This window comes from Chiloscyllium plagiosum, chromosome 28 (assembly GCF_004010195.1).
Source record: "Chiloscyllium plagiosum isolate BGI_BamShark_2017 chromosome 28, ASM401019v2, whole genome shotgun sequence".
Lineage (NCBI taxonomy): Eukaryota > Metazoa > Chordata > Chondrichthyes > Orectolobiformes > Hemiscylliidae > Chiloscyllium > Chiloscyllium plagiosum.
In genome coordinates, this window is record NC_057737.1 from 35775426 (window position 1) to 35800754 (window position 25329).

The 25329-nt window shown below is 41.3% G+C and overlaps 1 protein-coding gene across 2 annotated transcripts in view; it reads left to right on the forward strand.

Annotated features, from left to right (window-relative positions):
- The first annotated feature begins 9248 nt into the window (after nucleotides 1-9248).
- The window catches only part of baz1b (bromodomain adjacent to zinc finger domain, 1B), a 95139-nt gene continuing 79058 nt past the window's right edge, over nucleotides 9249-25329 (forward strand). For both annotated transcript variants that reach the window (XM_043718704.1, XM_043718706.1), the window contains exons 1-5: nucleotides 9249-9554; nucleotides 13859-13975; nucleotides 20755-20899; nucleotides 21558-21762; nucleotides 23996-24117. In XM_043718704.1, coding sequence (XP_043574639.1) covers nucleotides 9439-9554; nucleotides 13859-13975; nucleotides 20755-20899; nucleotides 21558-21762; nucleotides 23996-24117 — 705 coding nt within the window. In that variant the 5' untranslated portion in view covers nucleotides 9249-9438. The remainder of the gene's footprint in view (nucleotides 9555-13858; nucleotides 13976-20754; nucleotides 20900-21557; nucleotides 21763-23995; nucleotides 24118-25329) is intronic.

The following is a 25329-nucleotide window of genomic DNA, read 5'->3' on the forward strand; positions in this document are numbered from 1 at the left end:
TTCTCATGTCCCCTCCTGGCTCTTCTTAGCTCTCTCTTTAGGTCCTTCCTGGCTAACTTGTAACTCTCAAGCGCCCTAACTGAGCCTTCATGTCTCTCCTAACATAACCCTTCATCTTCCTCTTGACAAGAGATTCAATTTCTTTAATAAACCACGGCTCCCTCACTCAACCACTTCCTCCCTGCCTGACAGGTACATACTTTTTAAGGACACACAGTAGCTGTTCCTAGAATAAGCTCCACATTTCAATTGTGCCCATCCTCTGCAGTTTCCTTCCCCATGCTATGCATCCTAAATCTTGTCTAATTGCATCATAATTATCTTTCTCCCAGCAACAACTCTTGCCCTGTGGTATTTATCTATCCTTTCTCATGGCTGAAGTAAACTTAACCGAATTGTGGTCACTATCACCCAAGTGCTCACCTACCTCCAATCTAACACCTGGCCAGGTTCATTACCCAGTACCAAATCCAATGTGGCCTCACCCCCTTGTTGGCGTGTCTACATACGGTGTCAAGAAACCATCCTGCACGCATTGGACAAAAACTAATCCATCTAAAGTAGTCGAACTATAGTATTTCTAGTCAATATTTGAGTTAAAGTCCCCCCTAACAACTACCCTGTTATTCTTGGTCCTATTCAGAATTATCTTTGCTATCCTTTTCTGTACATCTCTGGAACTAATCTAAAGCTATAGAAAACTCCCAACAGGGTGAGCACTCCTTTCCTGTTTCTAATTTCAGCGCATACTACCTCAGTAGACGAGTCCTCAAATGTCCTTTCTGCAGCCGTAATATTGTCCCTGAACAATGCCACACCTCTCCTGCTTTTAACATCTTCTCTGTTCTTACTGAAGCATTTACATCCTGGAACCTGCAACACCCACTCCTGTCCCTGCTTAATCCATGTCTCCAAAATGGCCACAATATCGAAGTCCTAACTTTTACAAGTCAGCCTGAAAATCCAGTGAAATATTTCCCAATTGACCTAAACAGAGTTCTGGCATTAAACTGCATTGAAAACCTGGCGTATATCAGTATACTCTGATTCCATTCTTCCCATTGTAATATTTCTACAAAGGTAATGTTATGAGTCACGTTCCCTCTAATTTTCGTTCCAGCTTTGTGGATCTCTATGGCGGCAGCGACTTCCAGAATTGGTCGACAATGCTGCCAGTCGCCACAAACAGAGCCTTGGCCTGGCTGTGCGCAGCCTAGAGGGAACATTGGTTGAGTCACAAATTGCAGTACATAAAAACGATGTTACATTTTATTGCTGATATAGTTCCATAGACCTTCATTATTTCTAATTGTTTTTGCACTGAGCTATAATTTTGTGCAAGGTAGCATACCTTCAAAAATTGCTGAAATCTTATAACAATTATTTTGATTAATTTCCATTTAATCACAAACTAAAAGGTATTTTGATATGTGACCATGTACAAATTTTAATAAGCTGGTGACAGGACAAGGAGAAAGTGAGGATTGCAGATGCTGGAGATCATAATCAAAAAGTGTGGTGGTGGAAAAGCACAGCAGGTCAGGCAGCATCCGATGAGCAGGAGAGTCGAAGTTTCGGGCATAAGCCCTTCATCAGGAATGTTAGGGAGGAGTCCAAGGGGGCTGAGCTTGGGCAGATCGGGTTGTGGGAAGGAGGATGGACAGGTGGGAGAAGTCCAAGAGGGCGTTGCCGAATTGGAGGGTTGGATGTGGGGAGATGACAAAACTGGTGAAATCAACATTGATGCGGTGTGGTTGGAGGGTCCCAAGGAGGAAGATGACGCATTCTTCTTCCAGGCGTCGGGTGGCTAGGATTTGGCAGCGGAGGAGGCCCAGGACTTGCATGTCTTAGTGGAATGGGAGAGGGAGTTGAAATGGTTGGCCACAGGGTGATGGGGTTGTTTGGTGTATGTGTCTCAGAGATGTTCTCTGAAATGTTCCACAAGTGGGCGTCCTGTCTCCCCAATGTAGAGGAGACCACATCGACAATAACAGACACAGGTCTTTGGATGTGCAGTAAAATCTCTGCCGGATGTGGGAGAATCCTTTGGGGCCTTGAATGGAGATGAGGGGGGAAGTGTGGGCGCAGGTTTTACACCTCTTGTGGTGGCAAGGGAAGGTGTCGGGAGTGGAGAGTGTGTTGGTGGTGGGTGTGGACCTAACTAGGGCGTCGTAGAGGAAATGCTGATAGGGATGGGGAGGGAAATATATCTCTGGTAGTGGGATCTGACTGTAGGTGGTGAAAATGGCGGAGGATGATGCGCCGTATCTGGATAACTTCATAACAATGTCCTGTTGCCAAGTTTGCAGATGACACAAAAATAGGTGGGAGAACAAATCAGAATGACACAGTTTACAAAGGGATATTAGCAGGTTAGGTAAGTGGGCAGATGTGAGAAAATGTGAGGCTATGTGATTTGACAGAAATTGAGGACCTGAATATTATTTAAATAGGAAAGACTGCAGAAAGCATCCAAATTCAGTCAGTAGTCAGGAAGGGAAATGGAATGTAAAGCACTGGTTTGACCCCACGTGCAATACTGTAGACAGTTTTGGTCCCCTTATTTAAGGAAATATATACTTGCATCAGAGGTAATTCAGAGAAGGTTATCGAGGTTGCTTCTGGGTATGGACGGATTTTCATATGAGTAGGCTGGACTTCTATTCATTGGAGTTTAGAAAAATGAGAGAAAACTTTTTAAAATTCATTCACATGATGTGGCTGTCGCTGTCCATCCGTGGTTGCCTGTGAGAAGGTGATGACGAATTGCCTTCTTGAATTGCTCCAGTCCACAATGCATCAGGAAGGGAATTCCAGGATTTCTACCCAGTGACTTTGAAAAATAATGGCGCCATTTCTCCAAGTCTGGATACTTAGGGGCTTGGTGAAGAACTTGCAGATGGTGGTGTTGCCATGTGTCTGTTGCCCTCACCCACCTAGACAGTAGACCAGTTTGAAAGGTGCTATTCAAGGAATCTCAAGAGTGCTTCTTGTAGATAGTATACCCTGCTGCTTCTGTGTACCGGTGATGGAAGGACTGAATGATTGGAGTGGTACCACTCAGCATGCTGCTTTTCCTGGTTGGTGTCAAGCTTCCTGAGTGTTGTTGAAGCTTCCCTCATTCAGAATTTGTTAGGGTAAATCCCTTTGAGTGAGAATCTAGGATCAGACAGCATAATCTCAGAATAAAGGGTGCCCATTTAAGGTAGATATTAGAAGAATTTTTTTCTTTGTAGTTAATCTGTGGAATTCTTTACTGCAGAGAGCTGTCAAGGGAATCGGGGGTTATTTAGATTAAGCAGGGAAGTAGAGTTGTGTATTATGTGATCAACCATGATGGGCCACAGTCTCCAAGATCTTACTGTCTTATCTCGAAATTTGTTTTTGAGTACACATTCAATTTACACGTGAAATCTGTTTCCACCACCCTTTCACCTATTCCTCATCACTGAACATGCTATTGGTGCAAAACAATTTATTATTTCTCCTTTTACTCTTTTGTAATAACCTAAGGGAAGCAGGCTAAGGCTGGGTACAACGTTAATTTGTTTTCCCCCCTCCAGAACATGGTAGTTTTTATAATGCGTGTAATGTCTTTGAATGAAGCCACTTTTTCACAGCATCAGATAAGCATCAAGAATCCCATTCCAATGTTCAAAAGAGAGCTCTGTCCGCAAACCCTCCTGTCACCTAATATCATCAAAGAGATATAACCAGTCAAAAATTATTTTGCTACCTATAGGATCTAGCTATACAAAATGCTTATGAAACAGTATTCTGAAGCAATTCAAAACTTCATGCTTTTATGTAAATATGTATGTGGCACAAACATTTAAATACATGTTTTCAAGGATTGATATTTGAAAATGGTAAATGCTGACTCAGAATATTCATTTTATTATTTGTAAACTTGGGTTCTGAAATAGTCAAAACCATGTATGGCCTTAATTTTGATGTGCATTACATATTGTGTGTGTGCATTAAGGGGAGATACGGGGCTTGAATTTTCTGAGGCGTGGTAACTTCAAATAGATTACTAGTCTGCTTTTTTGTGAAAGGAGAGAGCTGTATGATGAGATTCTGATCACAGCTCCTTCAGAAATGTGGAGCCATACTTCAATTTTGACAGTTCTTTTATAACACAGAGGAATCATGAAAAGGCAATCCTTTACAGTCAGGTATTATATTCTGAAATGCAAAGGCCCAAAGTCACAGTCACTTTGACAGCTGCTAATAAATGGGAAATACATATGGTAAGTGTGGAGTTAAGTTGCGTGTGGAAGCAAGGGGGCCAGAAAAGTGATTACTTAGAGTAGGTCAGGATGTGTAAGAATAATAGGACTGGTTGGAAAGGATGAATGTTGGGTCAGAGGTTGCAAGTGCAACGCAGGTGGAGGGGGTCAGGTCCCTAGGGTGGAGGGGGGAAGCAGGTTTGTCCAGAATGGGCACGGGGCAGAGGCAGATAGGGGAGAGTGTATGGAGCAGGTGAAGGGGGTTGGGGTTGGATCCAAATTTCAGTTTTGCAGAACTCACAGATGTTTGTTTTATTTTGATATTTTTGTAGTTCAGGTGTGTTCATAATGATTTTTTAAATAAATGTACAAAGTTTGTTTCACACAAAAAGTACATTATTTTCCACAACAGAACTATTTTACAAAGTCTTATTACAAATATCAGGTCAGGTGGGCCAGTGGGCTGATGAGTGGCAAATGGTGTGTAATTTAGACAAATGTTCGGTGCTGCTTTTTGGAAAGGCAAATCAAGGCAAACTTGTACACTTAATGGTAAGGTCCTAGGGAGTGTTGCTGAACAAAGAGACTTTGGAGTGTAGTTCATAGTGCCTTAAAATGGAGTCATAGGTAGACAGGATAATGAAGATGATGTTTGGTCTGTTTGCCTTTATTGGTCAGTGCATTAAGAATAGGAGTTGGAAGGTCATGTTGCAGCTGTCCAGGACTTTTGGAATACTACATGCAATTTTGGTGTCCCTGCTATAGGATGTTGTGAAACTTGAAAAGGTTCAGAGAAGATTTACAAGGATGGTGCCAGGGTTGGAGGGTTTGAGCTATAGGGAGAGGCTGAATAGGCTGGGGCTATTTTCCCTGGAGCTTCGGAAGTTGAGGGGGAAACCTTATAAATAAATACACTACTATCATAGGGCAAGCCAGACAGAGAACAGCCAAGGAATTCCTAGAGGCATGGCATTCATCCACAAACTCCATCGACAAACACATCGACCTGGACCCAATATACCAACCACTACAGCGGACAGCTGAAACTGACAACCGGAAGCGGCAGGGACAGACCACTATAAACACCGGAGGAAACATCAAAGAAGCGCTTCGCAGGAGGCTCCCAAGCACTGATGATGTCGCCTAGCCAGGGGACGAAACGTTTGCAACAAAAACTTCCAGCTCGGCGAACAGAACCACAGCAACGAGCACCCGAGCTACAAATCTTCGCACAAACTTTGAACCTTATAAATATTTTTTAAATCATTGAAGGGTCATTGGCAGAGTGAATAGACAAGGTGTTTTCCATAGGGTGGGGAGCTCAACACTAGAAGGCATAGATTTAAGGATGGTTTGGATCTGGAATGGAGTGGGTCAGGTGATAGTCTGGGAAGTGTACCTGATCTCCAGGTGTTTTGAGTGTGGGGTTAAGGATGGGGGTCAGTTGAATAGTCTGATGATGTAATTTAGTACTTTAACATTGAGTTATTATTTATTAAATTTCACCAGAGACCTCTGAATTTTAAAATTTAAATGAAGACTTTCAGAGAGTTCCAAGCACGACATAATTGCCCCTTGAAATGTTCAATTTTCTTGGCAATTCCTCCGACGTCTGCCAGCATCGGAATCCACAGAGCCCATAGCACATCTCCCATCTATGCCGACATAACAACTTTCTCGTCATCAGAAAATCAAGGCCATTCTTTTACTTTATATTTGTTCTGTGTGTTACTGGAGTGTCTGAAGTTTGTTGTTACATGATTTTTTTAATGAGGGTTCACTACCTTGGAGTAAAGCTTGAAGTGAACAGCTCAGTCCATTAGGAAAAAGCGGTAGCAGATTTTTTAAAAAGTCATTGCCTAGCCACTAAGGTCCAGTAGCACAGAAAGACAGGAAGTCAAGGCAGGCAGTGGGCAGAAATTCCCTATGAGTGAAAAGTGCTGCTCGTTTGGCAGTCTTCAAAAAGTCAGAGCTGGAGAAAGAAATTCTGAGTGGCTCAAGAGAAAAAATATCCAGAAACATGAAACTGTTCAAAGATTAGTGTATGGAAAACATGTATTTGCTCTGAAACTATTTGCGAGTCACAAGAAAACTCCAGAAGCCAATTACAGCTGAGCTGACTGAAGAAACCTAAGCGGACCCTTCACTAAGTCTAGTGGAAAAGCACAGCAGGTCAAGCAGCATCCAAGGAGCAGGAAAATCGGGCAAAATCCCTTAATCAGGATTGAGGCAGGGAGCCTACAGCGTGGAGAGATAAATGAGAGAGGGGTGGGGCTGGGGAGAAGGTATCCAACAGTACAATAGGAGGATGGAGGTGGAGATAAGGTGATAGGTTGGAGAGGACGGTGGAGCAGATGGGTGGGAAGGAAGATTTGCAGATAGGACAGGTCATGAGGATGGTGCTGAGCTGGCAGGTTGGAACTGGGGTAAAGTTGCAGGGAGGGGAAATGAGGAAACTGGTGAAGTCCACATTGATGCCATGGGGTTGAAGTGTTACAAGGCGGAAGATGAGGCGTTCTTCCTCCGGGTGTCAGGTGGTGAGGGAGTGGCGGTGGAGGAGGCCAGGACCTGCATGTCCTCGGTAGAGTGGGAGGGGGAGTTGAAATGTTCAGCTACAGGGTGGTGGGGTTGATTGGTACGGGTGTCCCGGAGATGTTCCCTAAAGCGCTCTGCGAGAAGGAGAAGGACCCTTCACTAAGGTTGAGCATCTCTCAGTTTCTAGTTGAGGGTAAATATGATAGTGTCATAGTGCTGAACAGCATGGAAACTGACCCTTCACTCCATCCATGCTACCCAGATATTCTAAATAAATCTAGTCCCATTTGTCAGCATTTGGCCCATATCCCTCTAAACCTTTTCTATTCATATACCCATCTAGATGCTTTTTAAAGGTTGTAATTGTATCTACGAGCCTGCACCACTTCCTCTGGCAGCTTTCCATACATGCACCACTGTCTGTGTGAAAAGGTTGCCCCTTAGGACTCTTCTGAATTTTTCCCATCTCACCTTAGACCTTTGCCCTCTAGTTTTGAGCTCCCCACCCTGTGGAAAACACCTTGTCTATTCACTCTATTCATGACCCCTCAATGATTTAAAAAATATCTATAAGGTTCCCCCTCAATGATTTAAAAAATATCTATAAGGTTCCCCCTCAACCTCCGAAGCTCCAGGGAAAATTGCCCCAGCCTATTCAGCGTCTCCCTATAGCTCAAACCCTCCAACCCTTGCACCATCCTTGTAAATCTTCTCTGAACCTTTTCAAGTTTCACAACATCCTATAGCAGGGACACCAAAATTGCATGTAGTATTCCAAAAGTCCTGGACAGCTGCAACATGACCTTCCAACTCCTATTCTTAATGCACTGACCAATAAAGACAAACAGACCAAACATCATCTTCATTATCCTGTCTACCTGTGAGTCCATTTTCAAGGCACGATGAACAACACTCCAAAGTCTCTTTGTTCAGCAACACTCCCTAGGACCTTACCATTAAGTGTACAAGTTTGCCTTTCCAAAAAGCAGCACCGAACATTTGTCTGAATTACACACCATCTGCCACTCGTCAGCCCATTGGCCCACCTGATCTGATATTTGTAATAAAACTGTGTTAAATAGTTCTGTTGTGGAAAATAGTGTACTTTTTGTGTGAAACAAACTTTGTGCATTTAGTAAAAGAATACTATGAACACACCTGAACTGCAAAAACATCAAAATAAAACAAACATCTGTGAGTTCTGCAAATCTTAAAAATTGCTAAGTAAAACTCAGCAGGTCTGGCAGCATCTGTGGGGACAAGCAGTTGTGAATGTTTAGGGCGTCAATGACTAGGCTGCAAAAATGTAAGTCTAGATCAGAGTGGTGCTGGAAAAGCACAGCAGGTCAGGCAGCATCCGAGGAGCAGGAAAATCGACGTTTCGGGCAAAAGCCCTTAATCAGGAATAGATCTATTCCTGATGCTTTTGCCCGATATGTCGATTTTCCTGCTCCTCGAATGCTGCCTGACCTGCTGTGCTTTTTCAGCAACACTCTAATCTAGAATCTGGTTTCCAGCATCTGCACTCCCTGTTTTTACCCTGCAAAAATGTAATGCTAAGTTTCACTCTGGGACCTGTCCACTGTCATAACATACATCAAAACCTGTTACTTTACGTCCAATTATCTTCGACAAGTCTTGTATTAACGTGATTTTTATACTGCAATAATTACTCAACAGTTTTCAGGAATGTGAGAAGCTGTCAATCATTATTTCTGGTGTACACCTGATCCCCTTCTGACAGAATCCAGAAAGTCACTGAACTCGGAAACGTTAGCTCTGATTTATCTCCACAGATGCAGTTGGATCTGCTGAGGTTCTCCAGCAAGTTCTACACCAAGTTGAGTATAGGCCTGGGATTGAGGTGAATGGTGGGCCTACTCCAACCAATGACTGACAGATGCCTTAGAGCCGCACACTCTTGTAATTTACCCGCTTTATCTACCAACCAATCCCCACCTCTACCACACTTGCTGGGTGCCCGGGCTCTGATTGACGGCCGACTGCACCAATCAGCTTCCAGACCCCGCCATCAATCAGCACCAAACCCCGCCCTCTTCTTCTTTCCTCCAATCCGTGAACCATCAAGTTAGATTTTGCCGCTTTACTTTGTGCGTATGTTTTCATTTTTTTAAAAAAAGACTCGTCCTCTTTCTTAATAAAACGCCCGATCTTGACACGCGCCGGCACTGCTTCTCCCTCACACTCAACTTGACGGACTGCTCGGCCGAAGCGAAAAAATATTTTCCTCCATCGCCAGTTTAACCGACGGCCGTAACCTTTCACCTTCGAAATCTCGAACCCGCGCTCGAAGCGCGCACCGGGTGACGCTGATGGACAGCGGCGCACAGCCAATCGGAGGGCGGCGGCGCCGTGGAACCGGCCAATGAGCGTGCTGGAGGGGCGGGTGTTTCCGGCAGGCCGTTCGGGGGTTGCGCGGTGGCGGGAGGTGTCGATCGGCCGCCGGTCGGGAGCCGAGCTGCGGAGCACTCCCGCCATTTTTGAACTCTGCCGCTGGAGCCGGGGCGCGAGGATCGCGCCCTCCCCTTCTCTTTGGGCGATCGGGGCGGCGGAGGAGCGGACAGTGCTTAAGGCGTCCATCAGCACCGGCAGGAGCTCCCTCTGAGAGCCGAGCCGAGCCGAGCCGGCCGGCCGGCTGGCCAGCTGGACCATGGCGCCGCTGCTGGGCAGGAAGCCATTCCCGCTGGTGAAGCCGCTTACAGATCTGTCGGCAGAGGAGACCATCTATGTGATCGAGCACAGCGGAGAAGGGTTCCGGAGCAACGAGTATCCTTTAGAGCCGAGCCAGGGAGCTGAGGCGATCGGAGCCTGTCCTGGGCCGAGAGACAACGTCTCCCAGGGACAGGGGCCTAGGTTGGGGGCAGGAGCCGGTGATTTTCCTGCTGCCGGGAAGGAGATGTTGTGGGAAGAGAGCGCCCTGCTGTCACTATCTGTCAGCGCTGGCCTGATCTGCGGCAATATCCTCCTGAGTGAATTCACTGAACGTATCCAACTCCACAAGTTAGTCATTGTCAGGAGGCCCGATGCTGCCAGGCTGGGCCTACTCTCAGGCAGCTTTACGGTGCAGCCCTGGAGGCGAATGAATAAAGGGGCCGCACGGGAACAAGCTTCTACTCAGCTCACAAATTAAACATATGGCTGGCCTGTGGTCCCATGTTTTAACTACTTTCACGACAGGACTGATTGCAGCTGTCAAAAGACTGACCCAGCGCTTTCCCAGGTTAATGCTGATGCTTCCGCAGCATCAACCTTTTTCATGAGTGAATGACTTATCTTTACAACTTTGTGCAATTTGTTACTCAAATTGCTCTTCGTCACTCTGGATCTGTATTAAATCGATTAGCTTCATGCAGAAATGAAAATTGATTATGCTGAAGACTTGAACAAATAGTTGAAAATGCTAGAAACACAAAGCAGTCTAGTCAGCATCTGAAAACCCAGAGGGGTGTGATAACGGATTCTGATCTTGAGTGTTAGCGATCTGTACCTTTTGTAAAATGCTGTTCCCTGCGTGCTTTAGTTGTTATCTCGAGCTAAGCATTCTATATATTTCTGATATGGACAGGACAGTCTTCTGTGGAGCTTTGGGAACATTTTTAAAAAATATTGAAGCCTTTTCATATATTAAAATTATTTGAGAAAAGCATGATTCAAGAATACAGTGGAATGATTAAAAAGATCTCAGAGCTTTTTTTAGAAAAGTTTAGATTTTTTTCTTTGCGTTTGCGTAGTATCCTGAACTTCTTTTTACTTCTGATCATTCTACAGGAGTGCTGCTTTTTTTAACGTAAGTTCACGTATTTTGTTTGCTGAAGGCACAGTTCAAGCATTTCATTCTAAAGCACATTAAAAAATCTTACAAGGTTTTGCATGCAAGTTTTGAGAAATGTAAATGAAAGGAAGTGGAATCCCTGTGAAAGCAGTATGTGTGTAAATTGCAGCAAAAAGTTTCACTGATTTATTTTATTCCCTTAGCTGTAGCTACCAACTTAAGCTTTCTAATAGCTTATATAGATTTGTGTGGAAGGTTTTTAAATTGCACGTAAGCTATCTATATAGTCTACATGAGCAAAATAACTTGTGTCACTAGCTCAGCTGTTTAAATGTGTTGGTAAGGATTTTTTGAGAAAGGAAATCTTTATTTAAAATAAATGTTAAACTTTTGAGTTATTGCAGTGTGTGTAAAGTTTCCAGTTTTCTTTTATCTTGGTTTGGGATCTGTGAACTTGAGAACACAGTGTGCTTTGATCATTAACATCCTGCTTTCTTTGAGGTCTGTAAGGGCAGTACTGCAGTTCTACTGTTAACTGGATAAAGTTTGCAACTGTGATTTGCATGCCTTCCTGGTCATTGAGATGTTTTGGGTACAGCATTTCATGTTGACAAGCCTTTTTTTTAAATGAAGAAAGAGACTGGTTGCTTTTTAAAAAAGGTTTTAAAACTGCTACAGGATAGTTATTTTCTTTGGCCAATGCTTGTTTAGAAATGGTACTAGAATATCAGTGTCTTTGAATATATTCTTCAGACTAGGGGTTGGAGGTGACTGGAGTGCAGAAACAAAATCAATGTATGTTCTTGTGGAAGACCATTTTATTGATGATTGACAAGAACTTAGAACACACCTGGAAGAAGAGCTTTGTTTGATTAATTGTCATTGCCTGTCTGCAGATATTTACTTGCAGCTCTATAACGCTTCCTGAAGGACTTGAAAAGTGAGAAAACTTTAGTTTGTATTCCTAAAACAGGGCTGAACTTAATGATTATGACTTCTTGCCATTGAAATTTGACGCTGTGACTGAAGGAGTTATTTTTTCCTGAACCTGTGTACAGATGAGGTGAGATTTATCATGCCTTTATACAAATATATTTTGTGACATTTTGGAATTAGCCAAGTCACAAGAATAAATCCAAACTTTTGAAAGTATTGATCATCTCCCGATATCATGGATAGCTGTGATGCTAGATTAGGTTTTAGGTAGGATTCCCGATTTTGTTGTGTATTACTAACTTTAGTATGGGCAGCAGTCTCTGATCGGCAGGGACAAATAACTTTTCCAATACTAGGTGTGTAAAAAGTGATCTCCAGTGGAAAAGCAAGACTGCATCATGGTGTAACTGGTTGCGGAAATTGATGTTGATTCGCATTATTACTGACAAGTAATGAATGCAAAATTTCAGAATGATGCTTAGGAGTGATGAAGTTACCTTGATCCTGTCTTTTCAATGATGGTAAAGGCTAAATGCAGGTAACTAGTGTTTTGAGGAGGTGATTTACTGAGCAGTTTCTGAACGGACACACCCTGTGCAATGTTTGATCTTGATGGATAAGCTGCCAGATAGACGAAAGGAATTCCATAGATCATTTAGCTTCATCTGGAGGTTGTGGCAGAATTGGTAGTTGTTTTTTAACCATCCCCAGCCGAAAGTTGCAATACGTTTTCATTGTGACTTTCACTGCCATGTTGTTGACAAATGCAAATTGGTCTCTTGCTTGGATACCTTCTATCTAGGAATAATGCTCGAAGTTTCCAAAGATTTCCTCTTTCATAATGATCATCTTGAGGACTGTCTCCTGGTCAAGATACAATGTTGCATTGTTGTCTCAATACCTACATAATACATTAGTACCAGTAGATTGTAGCAAGAATTATATGTAAACAAATGTCTTTGAGTTGTCACTACATGAAACTTTGTTTCATTCTCATCAAACTTTCTTTTCTCTCTCCCCATCATTTCTAAAGACAGCAATAATTTGAGCATCATTTGCACTGTTGCACGGCTGTGACCTGGGGGTAATGCAAGAGCATCTGGATATTGTCCAAATGTTTTCATTGGAGTTGCTGCAAAATAATCAGCAACTGGAAATTGATAATGATATCAAAAGAATTTTATTTGATGCAGTAATGTGAGATTGCCATCTTAAGAGTAATGATCTTAATTCATCACTTCTGGCTGGGGGGGTTGCTTTGCTGAACAGTTTCTTGCTGTCATGCATGCTGTCATATTAATGAAGTCACATGGGATAGTTTACTGTATCACATTAGGATATTGTATGTAGTCCTGACATCACTGCATAGAGCTATTGCACAATGTAGATCATCTCCATGTAAAAATAGTTCAGCAATATAAAAGATTTAACTAATCGTTATTGCAGAGTATGCTAATAGGAATTGCAAGCTTTGAGCTACAAGTGGTCTGGCAAGGTACAACATACTAATGGGAACTTATAGGCAGAGTACATAATTATTTTTCTGTGAAATGTTGTGTTTAGCAGTGATAGGAATCCATAGGGAGTATAGTCACACTATAGTTACTGGGCTTAGACCAGTATTTTCAGTACCTGATTTATTACTGACTGTAAGTTGCACTGACATCAGTGCTAAAGAGATGTGTGTCTGTGCTTGCAAACTTTCACAAGCAGCTCTGACAGGCAATGCAAAGATCTGAGATAAGTTGCGCTCCTAAACTTCTTTTCTCAATATTTTTACAAATAGAAACTGCTTAATTTACCAGAGTACTGATTTGTTGTGATAGTTTGTATCCTTGGCTTGAATTGTTCCTCCTGTGAAGGGAGTTCCTTATCTTCTAATTCTGATGCAATGGTCACAGTAAAATCGCTAATTTGTAACTTCAAATGGACCACCTGTTCAAAATGCCTGCTTTAAACTCTAGTTTTTTATATTTCTCTGTCGTTAGTTTGTGTGGGTGCCGGGTAAGAACATGATCAAGCGCCACTGTGTACGAACACCATTAAATGTTCTGCAGAAGCATACTTGAATGAAAAGCTAGAAGTTGCTTGGGACTACTGCATTCCATAGCAGCTGGTTTCTTCAGACCAGCACGCGTTGGGGAAGATTGAAGAAAAATATGAAACAATAGTTTTCATTTTGATTCAGGCATGAAGTGAATTGGAAGGCGGTGGGGGGCAAATGGATTCAACGACTTGAGAATAGGGAACAGAAGGTCAAGGGTATGAAAGTGTTTGATGTGACATTGTGATGTTTTATGTTTCAAACTTTTTTTGTGCAAACCTTGAATTTCATTCTTTATTTTCCTGAGTTAATATTCAGAGAATATGAATCCCGGTTGTCTAGATATGCAGAGCGAATCTGGACATGTAAAAGCACAGGCAGCAACCAACTCACACACAAAGAGGCCTGGGAAGAGGAGCAAGAAGTAACTGAACTGTAAGTAAATGACATTGTAAATTGCAAAATACATTTAATAAGTTGGGAGCAATTTATTGCTAGAGAGAATTCCATAAAACTCAAGAAATAGAGAGTATCTGATGTAACATCATCTCAAGAACTGTGTCTTCAAATTAGTGCTGGTGTTAATTTAAGTTATACCCTGTTAATACATTTTTTTAAACTATTACTTAAGTGATTAAGGAAAGAGCGAAACAAAGGAAAGTTTGCACATGCTCACTTTTTTTGTGGCTGGAAGTATATTCTCCACACTTTGCTTAGCATAATTTTTTATTAAAAGTTTGTATATCTTGGACATCTTTGAATGCAGATCATAGTTTATTGAAAACAAGGGATCATGTCCTGTTTCTTTCACCATTAATTCTTATTATGACATTTTGTAGTTGGGAGCAATTTATTGCTAGAGAGAATTCCATAAAACTCAAGAAATAGAGAGTATCTGATGTAACATCATCTCAAGAACTGTGTCTTCAAATTAGTGCTGGGAATGTAGCCCATATTGAGCCAAGCAGGTGCGCTGGTTTCAGCTTAGAATCTATATTTGAGGACTATATTCTACTTGTTGAATAATGACAGCATTTTCTGGACTATAAAAATGTATGGTTGTGTATGAAGTAAATTTTGTTCTATCCGTTGAGCAATTAAGTAAGCTTTAAGGCAGAAAGACTGGAGAGCTTCAAATGCATCTCCTGATCCATACATTAGAACCTACAGGATCTAATGAGTCTCATTTGGGGGAGTGATGACAGGGTGGTATATGGAAGCTCATTCTGAGATGCGGCATTAATTAACTTATCTGAGAATAATTGGTTGGAAATGGTGTTAATTTAAGTTATACCCTGTTAATACATTTTTTTAAACTATTACTTAAGTGATTAAGGAAAGAGTGAAACAAAGGAAAGTTTGCACATGCACACTTTTTTTGTGGCTGGAAGTATATTCTCCACACTTTGCTTAGCATAATTTTTTATTAAAAGTTTGTATATCTTGGACATCTTTGAATGCAGATCATAGTTTATTGAAAACAAGGGATCATGTCCTGTTCCCTTCACCATTAATTCTTATTATGACATTTTCTAGTTTGATATTGAGAGTTGAGGGGAAGAAATGCTATTTAAAACATCGCAGTTATCACTTAAGTACATGGTTCACATGAACTGTATCTGTAGGAAATAATATGCCTGTTATTATGAAATCAAAATGCCATTTATTAGTCAATCTTATTATGAAATCTGATCTCAAACTAAAAGGTCAGGAGGGAATAATACTTGTGTTGATACTAGGCTTATTTAACACGCTGGTATCAATGCTCTAACGCAATGCAGCTTAATTTGTCAGCCTAATATGTGTGGATTATTTTTTAATCCATCATTCAAACTTGCTTTTGTTGCTGGCATGCAGCTAGTAATCAGTACTTCATCCTATCGTATGACTTAAAATACACTTCTCAGATGTATAACCAGTTTAGAAGGGTGATCCCTCTGTAGTTCCTTTTTTTCCTAGTTTGAGTCAACACACATTAAGACTTTGAACCTCCTTTCACCATAGCATCCTTACTGTTATTGACTTGCTGAACTGTGCCGTCTCCTCTAGTTTGGTAATCCTAATCCTCCATAAATCCATTATTTTCTCTCAATTTGGGCATTGCACCTGATACGTTCTTCATCTCCACTAGTTTAACAGATCCGAATAGATATGTTATACTGTTGGTTCAGCCGTTCATTGGCAGATGTGACTGGACTACTTGGAATACTAGAGCTTAAAAATGTGTTGCTGGAAAAGTGCAGCAGGTCAGGCAGCATCAAAGGAACAGGAGAATCTACGTTTCGGGCATAAGTCCTTCTTCAGGAATGAGGAGGGTGTGCCAAGCAGGCTAAGATAAAAGGTAGGGAGGAGGGACTTGGGGGAGGGGCGTTGGGAATACAATAGGTGGAAGGAGGTTAAGGTGAGGGTGATAGGCCGGAGAGGGGGTGGGGGCGGACACCCACACCAACCAACCCAACCGCCCCGTGGCTGAACACTTTAACTCTCCCTCCCACTCTGCAAAGGACATGCAGGTTCTTGGCCTCCTCCATCGCCAGACCATGGCAACACGACGCCTGGAGGAAGAGCGCCTCATCTTCTGCCTAGGAACCTTCCAACCACAAGGGATGAATACAGATTTCTCCAGCTTTCTCATTTCCCCTCCCCCCACCTTTTCTCAGTCCCAACCCTCAGACTCAGCACCACCTTCTTGACCTGCAATCTTCTTCCCGACATCTCCGCACCCATCCCCTCTCCGGCCTATCACCCTCACCTTAACTTCCTTCCACCTATCGTATTCCCAACTCTCCTCCCCTAAGTCCCTCCTCCCTACCTTTTATCTTAGCCTGCTTGGCACACCTTCCTCATTCCTGAAGAAGGGTTTATGCCCGAAACATCGATTCTCCTGTTCCTTTGATGCTGCCTGACCTGCTGCGCTTTTCCAGCAACACATTTTTAAGCTCTGATCTCCAGCATCTGCAGTCCTCACTTTCTCCTACTTGGAATACTATCAGATTCTGTTCTTGTCTGTTAAAACTATCTGTCAACCTGAACTACAGAGATATCCTCCATCTTTTCTTGACTGAAAGCTGTTTTAGACTCCTCTATCCCTGACCCTTCAGTCTCACCTTCAGTAGTTCACTGCCTGAACACATCCCAGCCTTGTGCAGTGGCATAGGAGTAATGTCACTGTACCAGTAAACTTGGTCTCAGGGCTAATTCTGGGGATTCGATATAGGCCACGATAGAAAGTGAAATTTGAATTCAGTAGAAACCTGGAATAAAATTCAAGCCTGATGGTGACTATGTAACCGTGGTCAATTGATGTAGAACCTATCTAATTCATTAATATCCTTTAGCGAAGGAAGTCTACCATCCTTACTGGTCTGGCCTATATGTGACTTCGGACACACACAATATAGTTGACTCTTAACTGTCCTCTGGGCATTTAGGAATGAACAATAAAAGCAGACTTATTTAATGATGTTCACACCCCAGGAACAAATTTAAAAGGAGCCTGCCTAGCCAAATTTAATGCTCCTTTTTGTCCAATCCCTGAAGTTCCATTGTTATCTAATTTCTCTTGACTCATTCCATCTTTTTTTCATGGCATCTTATCTCTTGTTCTCCATACTCTATTTCCACTGTACTAGCTCAGTTTTCCTTTCTGAACCCCATGCTAGTTTATGTTATAAATGTATCTTTCCTCAAGTGTTGTCCCTTACTCCTTTCACCCATTCCTTAAAAATAATCCCTTGAAACCTTGTGACCTACTGTCCCATTTTAACATCCTGTTCCTCCAAAATCCTTGAAATGTTTTCCTACTTTTCTTAGAATGTTTGAATCCCCTCCCCCCCCAATTAGTTTACCACCCATGCCAGTACAAAGGAACCTTGATTATCCAAATTTCGGATTATCCAAACAAGATCACAAAGTCCTGATGCTTGGCTAAACTATGTTATCCTGCATTTGATTATCTGGCATTCGATTAACCGAATGAAAAATCCCCCTCCTGTGTCCTTCGGATAATCAAAGTTCCTCTATATACCAAAACAGAGCTTTTATAAATAACATCTTGTATGATTGACAAAGATAAACTTTCCCTCTTGACATTGACTGCACCGTCGTCTTCCATTGCTGTCCATTATCATTCAGCAAGACAGATCTGTTTTCACCTGTTTCATCCTCATGTAATTGTAGCTATAGAAGCATTTGCCATAGCTTCGCTTCCTATTCCAGCACAACTATTGTAGATGAGCCCAAAAATGAATTCCTGGACTCTTTCAATTTCTCATTTACCTGTTGCCTTTTTACAACATCATCCAAGTTATGCTAATTTTTGCACAGAAGCTAGAGACTACAGGCTCTGCCTTATAACTACTTGCACCTCAACTCCTCCACTGTTGCCCTCCCCCATCCCATCCAATACCGCCCCCCATCCCATCCAACACCGCCCCTGCGCCTGCTCCCAAACCCCATCCAACACCGTCCCCACTGGCCCTCCAACACCGCTCCCCAACCCTGTCCAACACTACCCCCCTGCCCTCTATAAACTTGAGATCATCCAAAATCCTCTTGGCAATGTTTCAACAAGCAGCATGTATCATTTTCCTCTTGTCATTCTACTTACTTGCCAATATTGGATCCTGGTGAAAAATTATAATAATTTTAAACTCTGGCTTGTTTTAAAACAGTCTATTGCCTTGTCCTTCTCTATTGCTGTAATTTCCTCTCGTCCCACCACCCTCTTCAGATATTTACATTCGACTCATTCAGGCCTATTGTGTATCCCTAGTCATTGCTCCACAAATGTTGGCTAGTCTTCAGTTACCCAGGTCACAAGCTCTGGCATTCACTTCTATGCTTATCTACCTCACTTGACTCCTTTAAGATAGTTTTTAAAACTTTCCTCTTTGACCAATGTTTGATATGTGACAGTCCAGCTCAGTGTTGTAATTATGGATTAGATGAAAAGGAAGACACATGTAGTGACATCTTTGTATAAATACAAAGATGTCACTACATGTGTCTTCCTTTTCATCTAATCCATAATTACAACACTGAGCTGGACTGTCACATATTACCATTGTTAATGATAGTTAACCAGAATCAGGCAATATTTTTGATGCTGTCAAATTGTGAAAGTGACTTGGTTAGTAAAAAATAAGAGGGTATGAGTTAAAACACTGCTTATACACTTGACTTCATAGCAGTTTGAAGTTTTGTTGCAGCTGAGAATAATGCAGGATTCAGATGAAATGTGCAATAATACGATAACTACCGAGGCACCAGGACCCTTGAATTATGTGGAACGTTTCAGTCATGGCTACTGCTCATGATTCTTGTTCATGGTCCACATTTAGAGAGTGTGATTATATGATGGATCAGAATTGATGAGTAAGGATCAGATCAGGCTTTGTTTGGATACCTTTCTTTCATAATCGTATATTTGAGTGGAATTGCTTACAAGCAAATAGATTTCCGGGATGCCAGAGGCCTTGGTTGATTGTCAGTAGACCTGTGTGCTTTTAAAGAAAGGAGAGGCGGGTGGGCAAGCAAAGGCTGGTTAATTTTATAAGCGAGACTTTTATGAAAGGTATTTTCATTAAGAGTGTAAAATGATTTACAGGTACTGGAGTTTGACACCATCTACTGGCTGAGTATTGAATGGACTTCACAGTCACTGAGAAATCTTGCATATTGAACAAAATGTTAAAGTAAATGGGGGAATGTGAGGATGTTGCGTTTGTAAGTTTAGGGAAGAGAGGAATTCTTGTTCTCAAATCTGTTTTGGGAAAAGGAGCTTTACCTTTCCTGTTGCAGCTAGATTAAATAGGGCTTTGCTTTGTGAATCCTTAATGTGTTGTCCGTCGGTTGGCTGCTAAGTTTTTATTCAATATTTTTTTCCTCATCCTTCCTTCCTTATGTTGAAATTAAGAGACTTTGATCTTCTCATTCCCCAATTCCTTAAAATGGAATTCCTCATCACCATTTTTTCTATAACTGACAGGCTTTTACATTGACGGCCCAGTTATTACCTAATCATTACTTTCTTTTGATAAGTTTTTGATACTATCTAAATTTCTGTTGATGGTTAATTGTTCAAAAGTAATGTGAAAGAATTTTTGATTTGAGTTAGAAGTGAAAGTGATCCATCTGAAGTGAGGGTCCTAGATCTGAGCAAAGGAAACTGGGAGTGCACAGGTTGTGAGTTGCTGCAACTGATTGAGTAACTTCATGAAAAGGCATGCTTGTGGATAGGAATTTAAGGAACAGGTGCATGCATTACAATAGTTGTGGAGTTTACCTGCCATACTCCAACCATGGCAGGTAAAAGAAATTAAGGATACTATTGATTTAAAGAAGAATTATGCAATTGCTTTAGATTTAGCAGGCCTGATAAATGACAGGAATTTAGAATTCAGCAAAGGAGGGCCAAGGTGCAGCAACCAGTTACGAAGTAACATTGGCCTTCATTTCGAGGAGATTTGAATACAGGAGCAAGAATATCCTGCTGCAGATGTTCAATGCGTTGGTGAAACCACACCTGGAGTATTATAAGAACAGACGCTAGCCAGAGAGGGAAATCTGCAATGGTTCACAGGCTAATTCCTGTCAGATGAAGAGAGGCTGGCTTAACAAGCCTAGTATTCACTCGAGCTTAGAAAAATATGAAGGGATTTAATTGAAATGTAGAAAATTCTGGTGGAGACATTGGAAACAGGAATGGTGTTCCCCTTGGCTATAGATGTAGAACAAAGAGCCACGATCTCAGGATGCAGCGCAAACCATTTCGGACTGAGATGACAATGGCGTAAACCTGTGGAACTCTCTATCACTTAAGGCTGTGGAAGGCAAGTCACTGAATATATTTTAGAAAGAAATAGATTTCCGGAGACAAAAGGTGTCTGTATGTTGAATTGGAGTTTAATTAGCAGAGATCTGTGAGAGCAAAAGAAATCATCAATATTCCAAAAAAAAAATCAGTTTGAACTGACAATAATCAGCCCTTATTGAAAATACTGCAGTAGTTTGGCTGAAACTTGTTAAATGTACCCCACAATACCATATGTGGTATGGGAAGAGAGCAGGAGAATGACATTGAGATAGATCAGCTAATATCATATTGAATGATAGAGCAGATTCAGTGGGCCAAATGGCCTAACTCTATTTTGTATTCTTTTATAATTGTATAGTCTTTTTATTGTCTTGTTCTGCTTTGCTGTTCCTTGCAGGCTAAAGGAAGAATATCCAGTGTGGTTTGAAAAGCCTGTTTTAGAACTAGTCCATCACAATACATTGTCTTTAGACAAATTAGTTGACAAAACGTGGATGGAGATCATGACCAAGTTTGCTATTGGAGAACACTGCGAACTCCAGGTCAGTGTTGGTAGACCATTTGTAAGAACTTAAAACATACTTCAATGAAGGCTTCGTGTCTAACGAAGTTCCCAAATTTCGGCCATAAATTCCAAGTTTAACTATAAAGCTTTGATGGTTTAGCTGATTTCCCAGATGGTCCCTGAGCAAATGAAAGAAAAATTGAGCATAATTTAAGGTCCTGATTACTCTCTGCTTTTTCATTGAAAATGCCACTTTATTGACACCAGAGGTTGTCACGATTTTGCTGGGCATGTCAGCATTGACTGGATACACCTGTGAAGAACAGACACATTGATATAGTGAAGATGCATCTTACCATGAGTCACTACCTCCTTTACTGTGTGCAGAAGAATATCAGAATTGAGCAAATCAAGCCATGAAATAATGCAAAACTCTTTGGGATAGTGACTAACTAATACTAAATATTTGACAATTTGATGAAAGAAATTATCTGGGTGACAAATGTGTTTTGCTCTTTCATCCCTGAAACTTGAGTTCAAATGCCATTAGATCATCCTATATCTAAAACAAATTAGTTATACTTGCATTTGACAATGGTTCTGCTGCAATAAAGGAATGTTTCCCTTATAGATGTTTGTAAATATTGTAAATTCAAAAGTTATGCCAAATAAATGAAACATTTCTTTCCTATTAGGTTGGGGAAAATAAAATTCTTCCTGTAGTAGTGTTAAAAGTCCATCCTCTGGAGCCAAAGGAAGAATTACCTTCTCAGAAGAAAACTGATGGATCTTGCGATTCACCTTCCAGTGACAAGGAGAATTCCAGTCAGGTGGCACAAGAGAGCCTTGGTATAGAAGTCTGCAACAAAGTTGAGGACAGCAAGAGGGAAAACAATACAAGTATGTACTCTATAGTGTCATGTATATGATAGAGTGAGACAGACATAGTAGGGGGACATTTGACAACATTTTTCCGTTAGCTTCCAGAGTGCCAAGAAGTCTATTTAGCCCTCTTTCCCGAAGCACGCATACCTTTTTTTTAATATAAATGATCTCTAGCAATTCATAAACTCTGCCTCGTTTTGTAAATGATTCAATTTTATCTTTGTGAATTTTTGTCAAACTGCAAAACCCACAATGTATAGTTTTCTGTTAATGCAATGGCATAATCAGTACAACTCTAAGTTTTCCTCCCACTGTCAATTGGAAAAAAATGTCCCATTGATCAAAATACGGTTACTTCAACTCTGTTGTGACTCTAATCCTATTAACATTTGGCTACAGTCTCTGTTTAATTTTCAACTACTTTCTTGGCCTTGCTGTCTCTTTTGATCTCTTGCTGAACTCCCACATTTCTATTCAGAAAGCAGCTGTGAAAAAGTTATTTCATGCCAAGCCTACCATTTTCCTCAACAACCCTGAAGCAATTTCCAGAACTTTGGAGGTGTCACAATCTGTGGAATAAGACGTATTTATAAGGAAAAAAGTCTCATGTTTCATAACGATCGGTTTGAAGTATTAAAGCAGAGATAGTGCTGGCCTCTTGCAAATTGTTATTATGTAGTTAAACTGTTGTATCCAGTTTTGATTCCTTTTAGGAAGGATGAAGATGGTGCAAAAGATATTTGCTGCAATAATACTGAAAAAGAGGGGCCTTTGCTATGAGGACAGAGTAGAGAAACGACATCGTTTTAAGTTGAGCAAGGAATTTAATTCCAGTTCTAAAACAAACTGGCTTTAATAAAGTAAATCAGGAGAAGTATTATAACGAGCCAAGATTCTGTAACTTTGAAGGCAAAAGTTTGAGATCAAAAGGATTGAAATAATACTTTATACAGATAGATATTAGGGCTTAAAATATCCTACCAGGTTATGTGGTAGTGAGAATAATCCACAATTGCTTTTAAAAAAGAAGTGGAATAAATGTGTGGACAAGAAATAAAAGGGTGTTGGGAAAGTGCAAAGGATTGGAAAATAGTTCGACAGATCGTTTTGAAACCTAGCAGCGATAGGATTTGCCTTTGGTATTGAAAAATGCAATAAAAGGCATAGGTACAGCATTTGGGGGTTGGGCTGGTTGTGGGATCAGTCGGGCAAATACTGAATTTTTTTGTTTTTTTTATAAAATTGTTGAAAATGTGTTGCTGGAAAAGCGCAGCAGGTCAGGCAGCATCCAGGGAACAGGAGAATCGACGTTTCGGGCATAAGCCCTTCTTCAGGAATGCGGAAAGTTTGTCCAGCAGGCTAAGATAAAAGGTAGGGAGGAAGGACTTGGGGGAGGGGTGTCGGAAATGTGATAGGTGGAAAGAGGTCAAGGTGAGGGTGATAGGTCAGACTGGGGTGGGGGTGTGCGGGTGTCCCAGAGGTGTTCTCTGAAACGCTCCGCAAGTAGGCGGCCTGTCTCCCCAATATAGAGGAGGCCACATCGGGTGCAGCGGATGCAATAGATGATATGTGTGGAGGTGCAGATGAATCTGGCGGATATGGAAGTTTCCTTTGGGGCCTTGGAGGGAGGTGAGGGGGGAGGTGTGGGCGCAAGTCTTGCACCATTCAGTTGTTTCAATGTAGTAGTCCCTGATCTGAGAACCATTGCTATTTGAATACTGTTTTTCAATGTTGTAGGTTTAAGACCTGCAAATGAGACTGGCTGCCTTAGGAAGATGGAACATTTTCCAATTCTACCGAAGTGTGTGTTAAATTTAAACTTAAGACCCAGCTAACAACTGAAAATTGATCTTTTCCAGATTAAGCTAAAATATAAACCCTTTTGAGTTGACTTTTAAAGCTTTAAAATTTTGCTGACCTATACTTCTTCCTTGTGACACACTTGCTTTACAAAATCTGGAATATTCACTTTGTAGGTTTAGGCAGCAAGCAATAAATAGATAAAATGTATGTGTAAATGAAAATTATCATTCTTATTCCATTCTAGACACTTGATAGTGTCATTTATAGGATTCTGTGTGATGCCTTAAAGCTACTGGACCTGCTTCCCTTTTATTTCAGTTTGGTTTGGCTCGTTACATACAGTAATGCAAGTGGCTGTGTAATGTCCGGTATCTCAACTGGCAGTGTAACAACTGAATGGACAAGGTTGCACAATAAATAATAGTGGCTATGTTATACTTATTAGGTGACCGAGCTCGTCGATCACCACGGAAGCTGCCTACAAGCCTCAAGAAAGAAGAAAAGAAATGGGTTCATCCAAAATTTCTGCCCTACAAGTATGATGTGAAGCTGCAGGAAGAGGACAAAGTGAGAAATAAAATAGACTTCAGTTTTATTTTCTTGATCACAGATCTTTGGTCAATCTGTTAAAATTTTATCTATATATAGGCTGCCTGATTCATAACCAACAGTGTCATTATGGGCAGTTTCAGGAGATGAAGTGGCATCTAGCAGGTAGAAAGTTTCCTGACGTGATGCAAAGGGTTTTACAACTGTATGGGATAGGCTAGAAGGACCAGTGGATCTTTTCTTGTCATGATGTTTTCATATCTTATTAAAATCAGTTTATTTTGGTTAATAGCAACTTGTAATCAATATATAGTGACACTCACTTTGAAGGATATCGACATCAATTCTGTAGCTACTCCAAGTGGTTTACTGTTTGTGTTAGTTTAAATTACAGGGCGTTCTAGTATAACACGATGGTTGCATTCCTCTGCACCCTCATGCTGTAGAAAATAGCGCTTATGGAAAATCACACTGTAGAAGGTTGTTATACCCATTCAGTAGGAAGTTTGCATTATCCAAATAGTGTCCACGGTTTGTCAATTGCGTTAGAGCCAATTCATGTTGACAAAACGCGTATTATTATACCAAAACGACATATACCTATTTTAGAATGAGTGGTCAGAGAAAATGTGGGGTATGTTATGCTCATCAAGATCTAAGGGTCTTCTTCCACCCCCCCGCCCTCCCATTTATCTCTCCACTGCTGAGGCTCCTAGCCTCATTCCTGGTGAAGGGCTTTTACCCGAAACGTCGATTTTCCTGCTCCTTGGATGCTGCCTGACCTGCTATGCTTTTCTAGCACCACACTCTTGACTTCACTTACATTGCTGGTTACATTCTATAGGGAGTTGGCTGGACAGCCAGTTAGTGATTCAGAAGTTTGCCAACAGCATGGGTTCAGTTCCCACACTGGCTGAGATTACCACAAAAAACTCTGTTTCTCATCCTCTCCCCTCATCTGAGGCATGGTGACGCCCAGATTAAACCACCTGTTGTCTTTCATAAGAGACAGCCTATGGTCCAGTAGGGCTATGGTGATTTTTTTGCATTCGATGAGAATATACCCAGTGACATTTTCTCTGGTCTTAATCTTTCTTTATTGCTGTATCATTAATGAACCGGCTAAATGTGAAATGCAAAATAACCGTTTAGACAATGTTATAACTAAGTTGGAGGAGGGTATCATTACTTGAGTCCCACTATTCCACAGATTTCAACGTAAACTAAAAA